General features: G+C 37.5%; 1 protein-coding gene across 3 annotated transcripts in view; it reads left to right on the top strand.

Annotated features, from left to right (window-relative positions):
* The window catches only part of CFAP299 (cilia and flagella associated protein 299), a 423,854-nt gene that overhangs the window by 387,822 nt on the left and 21,597 nt on the right, over window positions 1-14,435 (top strand). For 2 of the 3 annotated variants that reach the window (XM_072623231.1, XM_072623230.1), the window contains one exon: window positions 13,159-13,288. The exons of the other annotated variant lie outside the window; for it this stretch is intronic. In XM_072623231.1, coding sequence (XP_072479332.1) covers window positions 13,159-13,288 — 130 coding nt within the window. The remainder of the gene's footprint in view (window positions 1-13,158; window positions 13,289-14,435) is intronic. 3 annotated transcript variants of the gene reach the window in all.

The following is a 14,435-nucleotide window of genomic DNA, read 5'->3' as shown; positions in this document are numbered from 1 at the left end:
TCTTCTGGAAGCTGTGCAGGTACACTCTGAAACCCTAACCCTAGAAGCCCAAAAGGAAAACAAATGGAAGAAGTGATTATCCTCCCTCAAGATTTTCCATGTTCCACATGCTCGTCTTCCTATGTGTTTAAACATATGACTCTTCTGACAGACATCAAAAAGAAAAGAAAAGAAAGGCCAAAGTAATTTTGGCTGCTATTAAGAGCCTGCTTGCTGTACCCAAGAATCTATTAAATAAGATAAAAAGAGGCTTTTCTCTGTTCAGTCCCCAGAAAGGCAAGCTGCCATTCCTTAAGACTTAATTAGCAACACAGTTCTATCAAAAACACATCTCTTCCCAAGTCCTTCAGTTAATCCTTTCACTAGATTTTACACCATCTTTGTCCATTTAGATGCCAAGTAATTCACTCTAGCATCGAAGCCCTTCCACATGCCCCAGCAGACTTAAATTCCCAAAGGACAGGCAATGTTTATAGATCCCCAATATGTAACATGGTGCTATACACATACAGTTTGTGTTTAAAATTGCTAGTGCAGTTGAACTGAAATGAGTTTTGACTCTTTATCATCAAGGAACTTAAATCCTCTTCATTTTGCAGATAGGAAATGATGAACTTAGAAGATAATTTTATCAAGAAGGAGAAAAGTCAAATCAAATCTGAAAAGTTCCAAGAGAGAATTGTTTCACAGATAGTGCTGTTTCTCTACTTCTTAGATAATTGCTGGTATTTATGTAACTTTTTTTGTGCTTATAAAGTGCTTAAAACATTATCTTATTTGATTCTTACAACAACCTTATAGGGAAGACAGTTCAGTCATTAGAAACTGAGGGTTTCAAAGGCTAAGGTGCCCAAGATCATGTGACTAAGAAGTGACAAAGTCCGAGCTTGAACTCAGGTTTTCTGACACCAACTTAGTGACTTGTGTTCTATACGATAACACACCATGTTCATTCTTCTTTATTTAAGAGAATATTTCGGTTAACCATAATTTACCACTATGGGCACTTTCTCTACCACTTCAAATCATTATCCTTCAATACCTTAAGAAGGGCCTTATGAGTTGGTTTAGCTGAGAAAATCCATCTGTTACTTGATAGCTAAGCCTTTAGTGATGAACTCAGCTAGCCCTTGGATACAGGCACGCATCCATCATCAGTCTCTAGAGCCTCTTCATTATGCTAGGGCCTACCCCAAATTGTCACTCTGCTGGCACAAAAGTGTTTGAGGTTCATTGGATTATTTTTGTTTTAGTTTTTGACTAGACCTATGATTTCGTTGGCACAGGGATCTCTCAGTGGGGAAGCACCCTCTCTCAATTCAGATTGACATCATCTCTTAAGCTTAGTCTTGGAAACTTGTGTAATGAAATTAAGAGAATACAAATTAACATTTTTCACATGCCTAAAAGTTTAATATTAGCACAGAAACCTGATGTACACTTAAAAGAGGTCTGTGTAGGCAATGTGAAATGATCGTATAGTTAACTAGAAAATACCTCTATGTGGGAAGCTGAATCACTCATGTTTTCCACAGTCTTCCCTTATACACTTTATGCATTAACTTTTAAATTTCATATACTAGCTTATTTATGACTTAAATAATGGTAGTTAAACCTGCTGATCTGTCTGTTTCTCTCCATTGTATTTCTTTGTCAAAATAAGTGATATATCATGCTGTGGTACAGAAACAATGCTAATATCCCTCAGCACACTTACCTCATATAACTTGGGTTCAAAATGATCATTAACTTTTATTTCAAGTGCCAGAGAGGCTCTCTAAGATGTAGTGACCCAGGGTGATCATAATGTTTTCTTACTTTCTTTTGCACTAATCTTCTACAAAGTTCATTGCCTATAGACCGCAGTCTTCTGGTACTAAATTGCTTGAGAGGAAGTATGATGTAAAGAATGTGCTACTGTTTTTGAAAAGCACGTAAATTAAGTAACAAAATGAGCCCAAGGCTTACAAAGAGTGTCTGTCCTCTGAATTGTAGTTATTTGCCAACTTTTATGATATTTACCAGGCAAAAGTTGGCCACAAGCTAGCTGGGGGCAGGGATTCTTTCATTTTGGTCTTTACAACCCCACCAGCACAGGGCCTGATGCATAACAGTCATCAGCAAATGTTCAACTGACTAATTAAAGCAGGAGAATGTAAGATCTGGAATTCCCCTTGCTGGGGAACCCTGTACCTACTCTGTAACCATGGAGTGTTCTTTTGATACCAAAGGAAGAGGCCATGGAGCTCTAGAATGATTATAGGTAGTAGTTTGATCAGTCATTAAGAATACTTACAAACAGGAGCAGCTCCTAGATAGTTCAGTGGATAGTAATCATAGTAATTATAGAAAACAGACAAAGGAAAGAGGAGCTATAGAGTGTATCACTACTGACTGACGGATATTTTTCATTTTCTGCCTAGTAATGAGCTTGGGAGTTAAGTTAATGTTTATTTTGTGGCTAGATTTATCCAGTTCTGAGAGTGAGCAGTTGAGGTTTCCCACTAGTACAGTTTTGCTTTTTATTTCTTCCAGTAAATCCCCTAACTTCTTCTCTAAGAGTTTGGATGCTATCCCACTTGGTCCTGCCCCTCCCAGTGTGTTTTGTCTGTTTTTTTCTTTTCTATTAAAGGGACCATTCCCCATGTCTGCTTTTAAAGAGGTCTATTCACCAAATGGGCATTACTTTATTTTAAACGAGTACCTGAAAAGACCGTATCCTAAAAAGCCAAGGTCTTCCATTGCATCCTGGGCCATATCCAGTCATCCTGATGACTATCTGGTCACTGGATCCAGATGGCTCAGGTGGAGAAAGTGAGGCTGGTGACCTTGCACAGCCCTCCCTCACTCAAAACAAAGTCCAATGCAAGCCACGTCATCATTTCTCTGATGTCATGGTCCTCTTCTAAAAGGAAGGACGAACACAACAATGCCCAAACATAAGTTTGAGTAATGATCATTTCTTGGTTACATAGAGGTCCCAATATTCTTGTTTTGGTTTTCATAGGTCACAATATTTTCCGTTGTGACTCTGGGCCTAAAATATGATTCAATATCTTGAGTTATGATTTCTAACAGGTCATCATGTTTAGGCTTCCTAACCTTGCAAAGGGTTCAAGTTTTGGTGGTTTTTCACTTATTACTGTATTTGAAGCTTTTTTTCCCAATTGAAACCCCAGGGAATAAAATATATAGCAGATGTATGGTCAAGGAATAATGTAGTCCAGTTGTTTATTGAGACTTTATTCAGGACAAAAAGATGACAGACACACCAACTACTACACTGGCACTTACAAAATGTGTGGTTGTTGTTTAGTCCTTTCAAACTCTCCATGACCTCTAGAAGCATCTTGTCCAGGGGCTTTTCTTGGCAAAGGTACTGGAGTGAATTGCCATTTTCTTCTCCAGCAGATTAAGAGAAATAGAGGTTAAGTGACTTATCTAGTATCACACAGCTAGTAAGTGCTCAAGGTCAAATTGAGCCATCTAGCTGTCTCCTAGGCAAACAAAGGTTAAGTGCCTTGCCCAAAATCACGCAGCTAGTAAATGTCTTAATCTGGATTTGAACTCAGGTCTTCCCGATTCCAGGCCATCTAGCTGCCTTCTGGGAAAGAAAATGTTTACCAACCGCAAAAATAAAAGACCTCAAATATTGATTAGAATTCAGGGGTGAGGAAGCTTCAGCCTCAAAGTCACATGTAGCCCTCTAGGTCCTCAAGTGTGGTCCTTTGACTGACTCCAAACTTCACAGAACAAATTCTTTTATTAAGGGATCAAGGCCACATGTGGCCTAGAGGCTGCACATTCCCCACCCCTGGATTAGATCCTCCATGGAGAATTTTTAGAAGGAAATGGATGAGAATTACTAAATTTGAGAATATATGGCTGAGTTTCAGGCTGCACCTTTAGAGACAGGCCTGCAAAGATAAAAATTACAGATTCATCAGTTGCTATGCATGAGTCATTGATAAGAGAAAATAAAAAAACGTCTATATACTCAATGAGCTTACATTCCATCAGGGGGACAACATATAAATATATACAAGACGTATATAAATACACATTGCATGTGTTTAAACAAGACGTACAACACAGACACAAAGTAACCCCAGACAGGAAGACACTGGTCACTAGGAAGGACCAGTAATGTCCTTCTGCAGAAGGTGGCACTTGGCGTGAGCCTTAAAGGAAGATAGGGGCTCCAAGAGGCAAAGGTGAAAAGGGGGAGTCTTCCAGGTGTTAGTCCAAAATGGACAGAAGTAGAAGATGGAGCACTATATGTGAGGAATGGCCACTAGGCCAGTAAAAGTGTACCACAGGGTGCATGGAGGGGAATAATGTATAAGGAGACTTGAAAGATGGGAAGAGGCAAGAAGAACATTAAAGGCTAAACAAAGAGTTTATATTTAGTCATAGAGGTTTTCATGAGCCACTGAAGTTTGTTGAAATAAGAGTGACATGGTCATACCAGTGCTTTGGGAAAATCACTCCATTGTGTGGAGGATGGATTGGCATAGAGAGGGGGATGAGGCAGAGAGACCAAATGCCATTGCAAGAATCTTGGTTGAGTGTAAGTGAAGAGAAGAAGACTTGTGTGAGAGAGGTTATGAACATAAATAGGAATTTTTGCCAATTGATTAGATGAGTGAGTCAAAGTGAGTGAAAAATGACACCATGGCTTTAAACCTGAGTGACTGTAAGAATGCAGGTGACCCCAGCACTAATGGGGAAGCTTGGAAAAGAGGTGAATTGGGGGAAAGATGATTAGTTCTTTTTTGGACATGTTGAGTTTGTCTCCAGGATATTTTGAACTGGTGATAATAGCAGTAGAGGTCAGGAGAGCAACCCATTACTAACGACCCCAAGGTCCAAAAACTCAGGGTCATTTCTTATTATCCCTCCCTAGTTTTCCCCATAGTATCTAGGGTGATGCATGAATTGCCTGGCACAAGAAATTGTTTGGATATGGTTTCATTTTGTGATGGCTTTGGTCCTGTGTTTGAGCTTTACTGTTACTTTGCTGGCTGAAAGCATCTGAACTTGGCAGGATGAATGTGGTTCATGACCTTTATAGCTCTCTATCAGGTGAATGCTAGGTGGGTTTCCATATATCTGTGTCTCATTTCACTTTTTTAAAGTATGTATGATTGTCATTTTTTTAAAGAATGGATATTACTCCAAGGAACTATGCCAAAGTCATAACTCTCAGCAGTAACCTTTAGGGATATTGCAGTGTTTTTTGATGTGTAGAAGGCAATCATTTCAAGGATCATTTAAGACAATAGTGAAACAAGAGAAGGAAAATATAATTTTAAAAACTTAACAATAATTGACAAACTTCAGAAGAGTCTAAATAATGCTCAGAAAATGGGCAAAGCCCTGTAGCATAGCACCAACCAAAGGAGGAGAGAAGAGGATTCACTCAGTATACCTGGTAGGCAGCCACTCACCCAGCCCCAAGCAGGCTGGTATTTGCCTAAGAGGCTTTTTCAGTCCAGGGGATTTCTTGGTTTGCAGGGGATGGAGAAAGAGGGGAGGCCAGAGAGAAGAGAGCAAAAGGTCAAAGAGTATAGGAGTGAGCACCGGGAAAGAACCTTCTGTTTATATTCCATACCCCTTATGGGAAAGAAAATGAGATAAGACTCCTGAGAAGTTTCTGAGGTGGGGAAGGGAGCATCTTTTCCCAGACCTGAAGGCAGAGAAAAAAGATAATGTCTCTGAGGGGCTCTTGGATATGTCACCAATCATTGTCCTTAACAGGGCAGCCTCAGTTTCAGCAATTTGTTAAGTTGTCAGAGTCTTTCTGAGCCGGGGATGCACAAGATGGCTGAGCACCCAACATTTCTCCATATAAAGCCACTTCACTCTGAACAATTTCACACAAGTTCACCCAGGCTTTCCTTACTCCATACCTTTCATCATTTCTTAAGGCTCACTAATGTTCCATTTCATTTATATATCATAATTTGTTCAGCCATTCTCCAAATGGTGGCTACCCCCCTTAGTCTCCATTTCTTTTCTACAAAAAAAAAATGCTTCTGTAGATATTTTTGTTCACATGAGTATTCTGAAGCTAACTTTTTTAGTTTGATCACCTAGGTTATTGAAAGCCATGAGGCAGAGAGTGGAATGTTGTGAGCTAGGATACCACTGGCATGAAGTACAACCTCAAAGATGTTTTAATTTTGCTTATTATTAGTGATTTAGGAAACTCTTTCATATGTTGATAGCTACTTTGATTTAAGAATTGCCTGTTTTTATCCTTTGACCAATTAAATTTTGGGAAATCATATTTTAATTATTTTCCTAAATATCTTGTGTATTAGACCTTTGTTAGTGAAACACTTTATAAAATTTTCCCCAGTTAATTGCTTTCATTCTTATTTTAATTACTGATTTTATTTGTGCCAAATTTTGTCAGTATCTTATAACCAAAGTAGTCTATTTTTATTGCCTTATCCTTTCAGTCACTTCTCTCATGGAACTTTCTACTATCCATTATTGGAAAAATTGTTTTCTTCTTTGACCCTCTAATTTCTTTATTTTAGTTGTCCATACATTTGCATCTTACTGTGGTGTATGGTGTGAAATGTTGCTCTGTATCCAATTTCTGCCATGCTCCTTTCCAGTTTTCCTAGAAATTTTGGTTAAATAGTGAGGAATCCTTGCATTTAATGAACACCGTTTTACTTGTTTTTATGCTTCGGGGCCTAAACTTTCCCACTAATCTTTTTTTTTCTTTTTTTACTAATACCAATCATTTTGGTGATTACTGTCATGCTATTCTATTTGAGATCTGGCACTAGCAGGTCTCCTCCTTCCCACTTTTATTTTTTTTCATTATGCTTGAGATTCTTTATTTCTGTTTCATTAAGGATTTTATTTACTTTTCTAGTCCAGTAAAGATTTGTTATTTTGATTGGTAAGGCACTGAATAAGCAAATGGATAAAAGAAACAATATCATTTTTATTACGTTGACATGTTTCAACCATGCCCAGCTGATATCTCTCCAATGATTTATGCCCCTATTTCTATAAAGAGTTGTCTTAGTTTATCCACATTATTCCTGTCATTTATCAGTAAGTGTACTTGCTAAGGTTTTATTTGTTTTTTGATTATGTTGAATGAAATGTCTCTTTTGCTCACTTGTTTTTGGTAATATGCCAAAGAGCAGTGGATTTGCATTAGTATATTGTATGCCCTACTACTTTACTGAAATTATTAGTTTTTGGTTAATTTTAGTTGACTGTCTAGGATTCTCTAAGTAGACTGTCGCATTGTAAACTACCAGGCCAGAGGACTAAGAAACATGCCATCCACCTATTGCCAAAGAGGTGATAGACTTAAAATATTGGATAAGACATATTTTGGGGCCTCATCCATGTGAGAATTTGTTGTGTTATACTATACATACATACATATGCACATATATGTATGGGTTGTTTTGGGTTGCTTTTGTTTGTTTCAGAGTTTCTTTCTTCTTTGAATAAAATCTTGACAGTACAGATTTAGAGTGACATTTCAACTTGATCTTGCAATAAGGTTTGGATGTGTCGTATTAGGGAAAAATCTAAGTCAGTTTTTCTCATGTCAGAAATGCATTCTTTTAAGTGCTCTCAATGATTATACCTATAAAATGTTTCTCTAAATGCTACTTCATATTATAAGATCAGAATAGTCTTTGAAACTAATTAGTGCAAGGTCCTTTCTTTTGTGAGTACTCTTGATCCCAAACATTTGAGTAATAGTAATACCTTATCAAAATGTCCATGTCAAAAATATTTTATTAGACATCTTCAATCCAATTCATCAAATACTAAACATGTAGTATGGACAGAGTACTACACTAGGGCCTAAAAGAAGTGCAAATTTTAGATAAGACTCCCTGTCCTCATGTAGTTTATAATTTAGTAGGCAGGTGACAACTACAAAATTAATAAATCACAATAATTTGTGATAATTATATCAGAGAGGTATGAAACAGAACACCAAAAGCAAGGTGGCAGAGTGAGAGGCTGCCTTTGGATCAGTCAACAAAGGTTTACTAAGCACTTACTGTATCAGGCACTAGACTTATTACTAGCACTGAGGATACAAAGCATAACAGAAGCAAATCCTCCTGCCATTATGGAGCTCCCATTCTCATGGAACTCACATCGTATAAATTACCATCTGCATTCATGATATCTACAGAGCAGATGGAAGGTAACCTCATAGAGACAGCCATATGGTTAGGGAGAAATAGGGAGTGACTGTAAAAACAGAGGTAGCCACTGGAGTCAAAGTGGTCAAAAAATAGTTTGGCGAATTATAGGCTGAGCCAGGTTTGAAGATTCCTTATAGCTGAGAAAGACAAGAAAAAGACTGTCTTCATCTGTCCAGCTGAATTTTACCAGTCACTGCATATGCCGTTAAAGCCTCTGTAAGCACTGGCCACTTTCCAAAGGCTAGAGAAAGTAGTTTTAGACAGTAATTGTTGTAACTTATAATATTATTGTCTTTGGACGAACATGAGGGAAAACTGATGATAGTGATGGAGGAAGCTTTCTGTGGTTGTCAATTGATTAATGCCAGTTTTGCAGAACTTCTGTTACAGTGTGTGGATCAAGTCATATTCCAACAAAGTGTGAGCATGTCTCTAGAAATAGTAGCCATGTCCACAAAATCTAAAAGAATGAAGAACTTTTCTGGGATTTGGGAAAAAGACAGAGGAAAGGATGCCATGGAAGGTTTGAAGAAAGATGACAAGTCTCAGCTTCCCCTCACCAGTCAGTCAGTAAACATTTGTTAAATACTTTTGTGTGCCAGGTGTCAAGGATATAAAGATAAAGTGGAAGTCACCACTTTTTAGGTACTTATAAACTATAAGACAAATGCAGAAGTGGTGACCTTGGAAGGGAGTTGTGATCTAGGCCATCACAAGGATTATGAGTAGAGAAATAGGTCAGTAAATTTTCATGCCTTTCCATTGGTAAGAAAAATATTCATTTGATTTTTGTTCCCAAGGAAAAAGCAATAGGCAGATTGTATTCTGAGGATCAAGAAAGGACTATATATGTCATAGCAGGATCAATGACAAAATAACTTGGCTTAGTAAGACCTGGTGTCCCAAACATTAGATGGGGTGTGAAGCCAATGGCTCAACTTCTGGGAAGACGTGATCTCTGTCAGTCTCAGGCAAGATTCTCACCATTCCTGGTATGAAGGGGAAATGGCAGAATGGCAGCCTGGGTAGGCTTTTCTGTCCTGGTGGATAACCAAATAGGGATAATATAATAAATATTATGATTTAAATGAAATTAACTTGAAAATCTCTGAGAAAGGGTGAAATATAACAACGAATGTTTTCAAGGCCCTGCAAATGACAGTGTAACAAGTTCAAGAGCCTCCATACTGAATGAAAATACCAACAAAAGAAGCAAAAAAAAGAAATGTGAAAGAAAGGTAGATATGAAAGGTAGATATAAAGTAGAACTGGAAGGAAGTGATCAATGGAAGAAAATAAGACAAGCTATGATGGACTTTTCACAAACAGAAAATTCTCTTGAAGAAATTTAGAACACAAAATATGGAGAAAGAAAAAATAATAAAGCGAAATTAAAGGGGGGAAAAGCAGGTGAAATAAAATACCTTAATAGTTAGTTATTTAACGGATAGGGACAGAATTGGGAGGAAGAGAACTAGGGAGCTTCTTGAAGACAAACACTATTTGTCTTTTTACCCCAGCACTTTAGTATCATGCCTGGCACGTAATAGCCATTTGATAAATGGTTGGTTGATTGATTACCCAATTTGGAATCTTGTAATTCCTCCAAGTGCCAAAAGGTCCAGGATCAAAAAGAATAAAAGAAAGGGCCATTTGTGACATGATGGTGACAAGATAAACTCATGAAAGAAACCTGCTGTTTTTAAAAATTCTACTTTGAATTCAGTGGGTCTGGATGATAGAAATCTGGGGTATGTTGGGAGCTGGTGGTTCTAAAGTCAGTAGCAGAACTTGTGTCAAGAGGGGAGTCTCTGAAGACTGGAAAAGATCAAAAGTAATACCCAGAATTCTGTGCTCTGCCCTGCCCTGCACTGATCTGACCACCTCTGCAATAGTGTGTTCAATTCCATGTAGCGTGTTTTAGAATAGGCATTAATAAACTGGAGAGTAGCCAAATGAATTTTTTAAGGAGAGTCATGTGGAAAACTTGTCCTCTTTGGCCACAGAAAACAGAACTAGGAGCAGAGGTGAACTTTAGATTCATTGTCAGGAGAACATTCTTAACAATTAGAGCTGTCCAGTAGTGGGAGGTGCTGCTTTGGCAGGTGATCAGATCTCTTGTTGGATATGCTATAAAAAAAAAATTCTTTTTGGAGTGTGGGATCAACAAAGTGAATAGAGAGCCCACACATGGAAGAGGGATGACAAAAATCTTTCAAATTATCCCATTTGCAGATATTGTCACTCTGCTTGCATCAAATCCCAAACCATTGCTGGGGAAGTAGTTGACAAAAAAAAATGCGTTGGTATTATAATATCACAAGAAGCCAAGGATCCCCAACACATTGGGTAGACTATCTAAGATGAACAAGGACAAGAATTTCATAGATAGAGCATGGACAAGAATTACAAAAATGAGCAAGTAGGGATGGGCTAGGTGGATAAAATGTTACAGTTAGGAAGATACAAATTCAAATCCTGCCTCAAACATTTATTAACCATGTGATTCTGGGAAAATCATTTGATCTCCTAGGACCTCAGGTTACTGTTCTTTAAAATGAGGGCACTGCTTCACAGGATGTTGTAAGACTCAAATAAAATGACATATGTAAAGTACTTTGTAAAAATTATCATCACTATTCATAATAATTACTATGTTAGAGGAAATACCTATACCAATGTGACCACAGATCCCACAGTTGGACAAGAATTCCTTCCCTAGCATATCCAAAGGGCTGATCCAGCTTTTGCAGTGAGAGGTAGCTCATTCTAATTTTGTTGCATCCTAATTGTTGAGAATTTTAGTGTTCTGTAAAGCCTCGATTTGTCTGTATACCACTTTGACTCAATGCTCCTTGTCAGTTTTCCTGTAGATCAATACAAAGCAAGTCTTACTATTTTTCTACTTGATAACCTAAAGTCATCTTCCATCCCCAGGTCAACTGGATTTTCATACAGCATGAACTTGAAGCCCTTCGTCATCATGATTACCCTTCTCTCTGCACATTATCTAACTTACCAACTTCTTCCCAAAATGTAGCATCCAGAGCCATACTCACTACTCCAGATGTGGTCTGACCAGAGCTTCCCGTCACATCCCAGTTCTTGTTTTTAGACCCCATACTTCCCTTCAGCCAATGATCACATTTGGTTTCTTTGCTTTTATATCATATTGTTGACTCATATTGAGTTTAGAGTTCCCCAAGAGCCTTCACAGAGTTTTCAAATGCAATCATATCAAGACTTGTCCCTCCTGCCCCCCACCCCCCCAAAAAAAGACTTGTTCCCTCTATCATGGAAACAGTACTGGTTCCTGAGTCAGAGGATTTGGCTTTGCATTTTAGCTCAGATACTACCTGTGTGCCCATGGACATATACTGAACTTCTATATCCTCTTCTTTAACATAATGAGGTTAAACCAGATGAACTTTTGTAATTTGTTTAGCTCTAAAATTATGATTTTATGATCCTATAAAACTGTTTTTTACCCTAAAAATAAAACTTTATATTTATCCTTCTTAAATTTAATCTTATTTGATTCCATGGAATGTTCTGAAAAGAGACTTGTGAGTCCTGATTCTGTCATCTAGAATGCTAACTACATCCCCACCAATTTTGTGTCATCTAAAGATTTAATAAGCATGCCACCTACACCAAGTCATTGATATTCATAGGGCCAAGCACCTGGGCAGTCGACAAGAGACCTTTTAAGATGATATCAGGTCACTGATAACTACTTTTTAGATCTCACCATTCATCAAAATTGTTAATTGATTGTCACATCTCTCAGTCTTTTTTGAATGATTAGTGTAAATGTGTCACACTGTGTGCTAAAATTTGGGTAAACTATATCTATGGAATTCCCCCAGCAATAATAATAATTATCTAATAATCTATCAAAAAAATATGGTTGCTCTAATGACCTGTTTGACAAAATCATTCCGTCTCTTTGTTTTTACCACTGCCTTTTCAATATATTCATTATTCATCCCTTTAATGAAGTATTCTAGGAATTTAATGAGGTATTGTCAGGAATTTGCATCGTCTATTGGCCTGCAGTTGGCAGCTCCATTCTTTCCTTTTCTGAAAACAAGAACAGCCTTTGCTTTTTTTCCTTTCCCATTCTCCATGTTCTTTCAGAGATCTCTAACAGTTCAGCACTAATATTCATCTGAGCTCATGATTTTAAATTCATCGCTCTTAGTATCTTCTTACTTTCTTATTTATAAACTTTAAAAAGAGTTTAAAGACTTTTTAAACATGTAATTGGGAAAAATAAGATATAAATAAAAAGAAAATTCCCTTTTTCTTCATCAGATTGATTTTTCATTCCATTCGAAAGAGTTTCCCATTCCTCCTAGTTTCTGCCTTTCTGATTGGAGGGTTGGGTCAGGAACTCCAAATCTTCATTTAAGGAGAGACCTCAGCTCAGATGTGTCTTCATTTCTCACCTGCTCCATTGCCTTGAGACTTCTCTGATCTCTACCATCCCTCCCTATCTCCTTGTTAACTTCGTTTCTTTTTTCTTCTTTTTCTGTATCCCTAGAGCTTAGCACAGTACGTGGCACATAGTAGGCTTAATAAATATATATTGACTGACTGACTAGGCTGACTTGTTCTATAGAATTTTAATTTACAGGATTCCATCTTGCCTTTCTTATTAATATTTCTCATGGCCTTCCTCACTGATCATAAGTGTGTAACAGCGTCTTGATTAGGTTTAGGCTCATAGGAATTGAGCTACAAATAGAAGCCATCTAGTCCACCCCCTCATTTTACGGAAGAGGAAATCAATACCCAGAGAGTTTATGTGACTTACCCAAGGTAACACAAGTATTAAGTGATAGAGTCAGGATTTGAATTCAGGTCTTCTAACTTCAAAGTCAGAAGACTAATAGTAGGTATTTTAATAAGTTATGTCAATTCAATCAATATTATTTTATTTTTATAGTTTTTACAACTGGGATAGCCATGTTGCTATTTTGAACTCAAGTCCTAATTATCAAGTGATTGCTGAAAACTGTGATGGTTTGCTCTTCAAATATAAGAGAGATAGGAAGATTATCAATGTAGATCCGAAGGTAAGGCTTCTTTGATTCTTTAGTCTGCATTTTTTCCATGTAGTATTTAATATACTTTTTAAAAGTATTCAGCTAAGTGTTTGGTACTTTTTAAAGAATTAAGTTTTCTCTCTTTAGAGTAGATGAATAAAATATCCTTTGGAAATTTTCAAACTAGCAAACAATGTCAATTCTCTTTTAAAAACCAAGCTCCAAAATTCAGATGCTTTTTTTGAGACTGGATCTTCCTCTTTCACCTAGACTGGAAGACCAGCCTCATGGACTGGTCCCTCATGGGCCCTCAAGCCCACTCTCCTCAACATGAAAGCCTTGATTCCCAATGCCAGCCTAGACCAGGATATCCCCTCTCATGCAACCTGATGGCTCTCCACTCCCTGGGTTTCACCATATTGGTGCCAGACTGAGTGTAGACTGTCAATTGCCATAGCCCACTGTAGCTCAGAGTTCTTCAGCTCAAGTGATCCATCAGTCTCAAGCCTCCTCAGTAGCAGGTGTTACAAACATGTACCACCCCATCTGACCTTCTGAAGCTTTTCACTAATAAACAATCACTATGGATTTTTTAGAAATCACTAAATAATACAGGAATGGGAAAAACCCTCTACTCACCAAAATAAATCTGTTTCACTTGGGGAATGTTATTGAAAGTGATGCATTATTGACTCTAATCTATACCAAAAATGGTATTTGAGTGTTCCAGAGTGATTTTTCTTTACTCAGTATGGAGACTAGCAAGGTTTTTGAAATGATCTGAGTGTTCACATATGTATTCTCAATCCCACTGCATCTAACCATATATATGTGTGTGTGTATGTGTGTGTATATGCATATACACACACACATATATATGGTTTGTGTGTGTATATATATATGTGTGTGTGTGTGTGTATACATTTTGCACACAATAGGAATCATGTAATCTTCTTAGTGTGTTTGTGAGTGCCTGATTTTGAGTTCATCAGTAAAGCAAATGGGTGCCTATACATGTGTGCATTTGCTAATGGGAAATCTTTTAAAGTATTTCATTAATTGAAAGACCAATATTGGCATTTTCATATCTGTAATTAAAATGTGTGTTTTATTTAGAGAACTGAAGTTTAAGCTTTCACTTATTTAAGGATACAGTGATAGGGCTTTACCCCATCTT

This window comes from Notamacropus eugenii, chromosome 7, assembly GCF_028372415.1.
Source record: "Notamacropus eugenii isolate mMacEug1 chromosome 7, mMacEug1.pri_v2, whole genome shotgun sequence".
NCBI lineage: Eukaryota > Metazoa > Chordata > Mammalia > Diprotodontia > Macropodidae > Notamacropus > Notamacropus eugenii.
The sequence above is the reverse complement of the archived record's forward strand: the minus strand, read 5'-3'. Positions and strand labels throughout refer to the sequence as shown.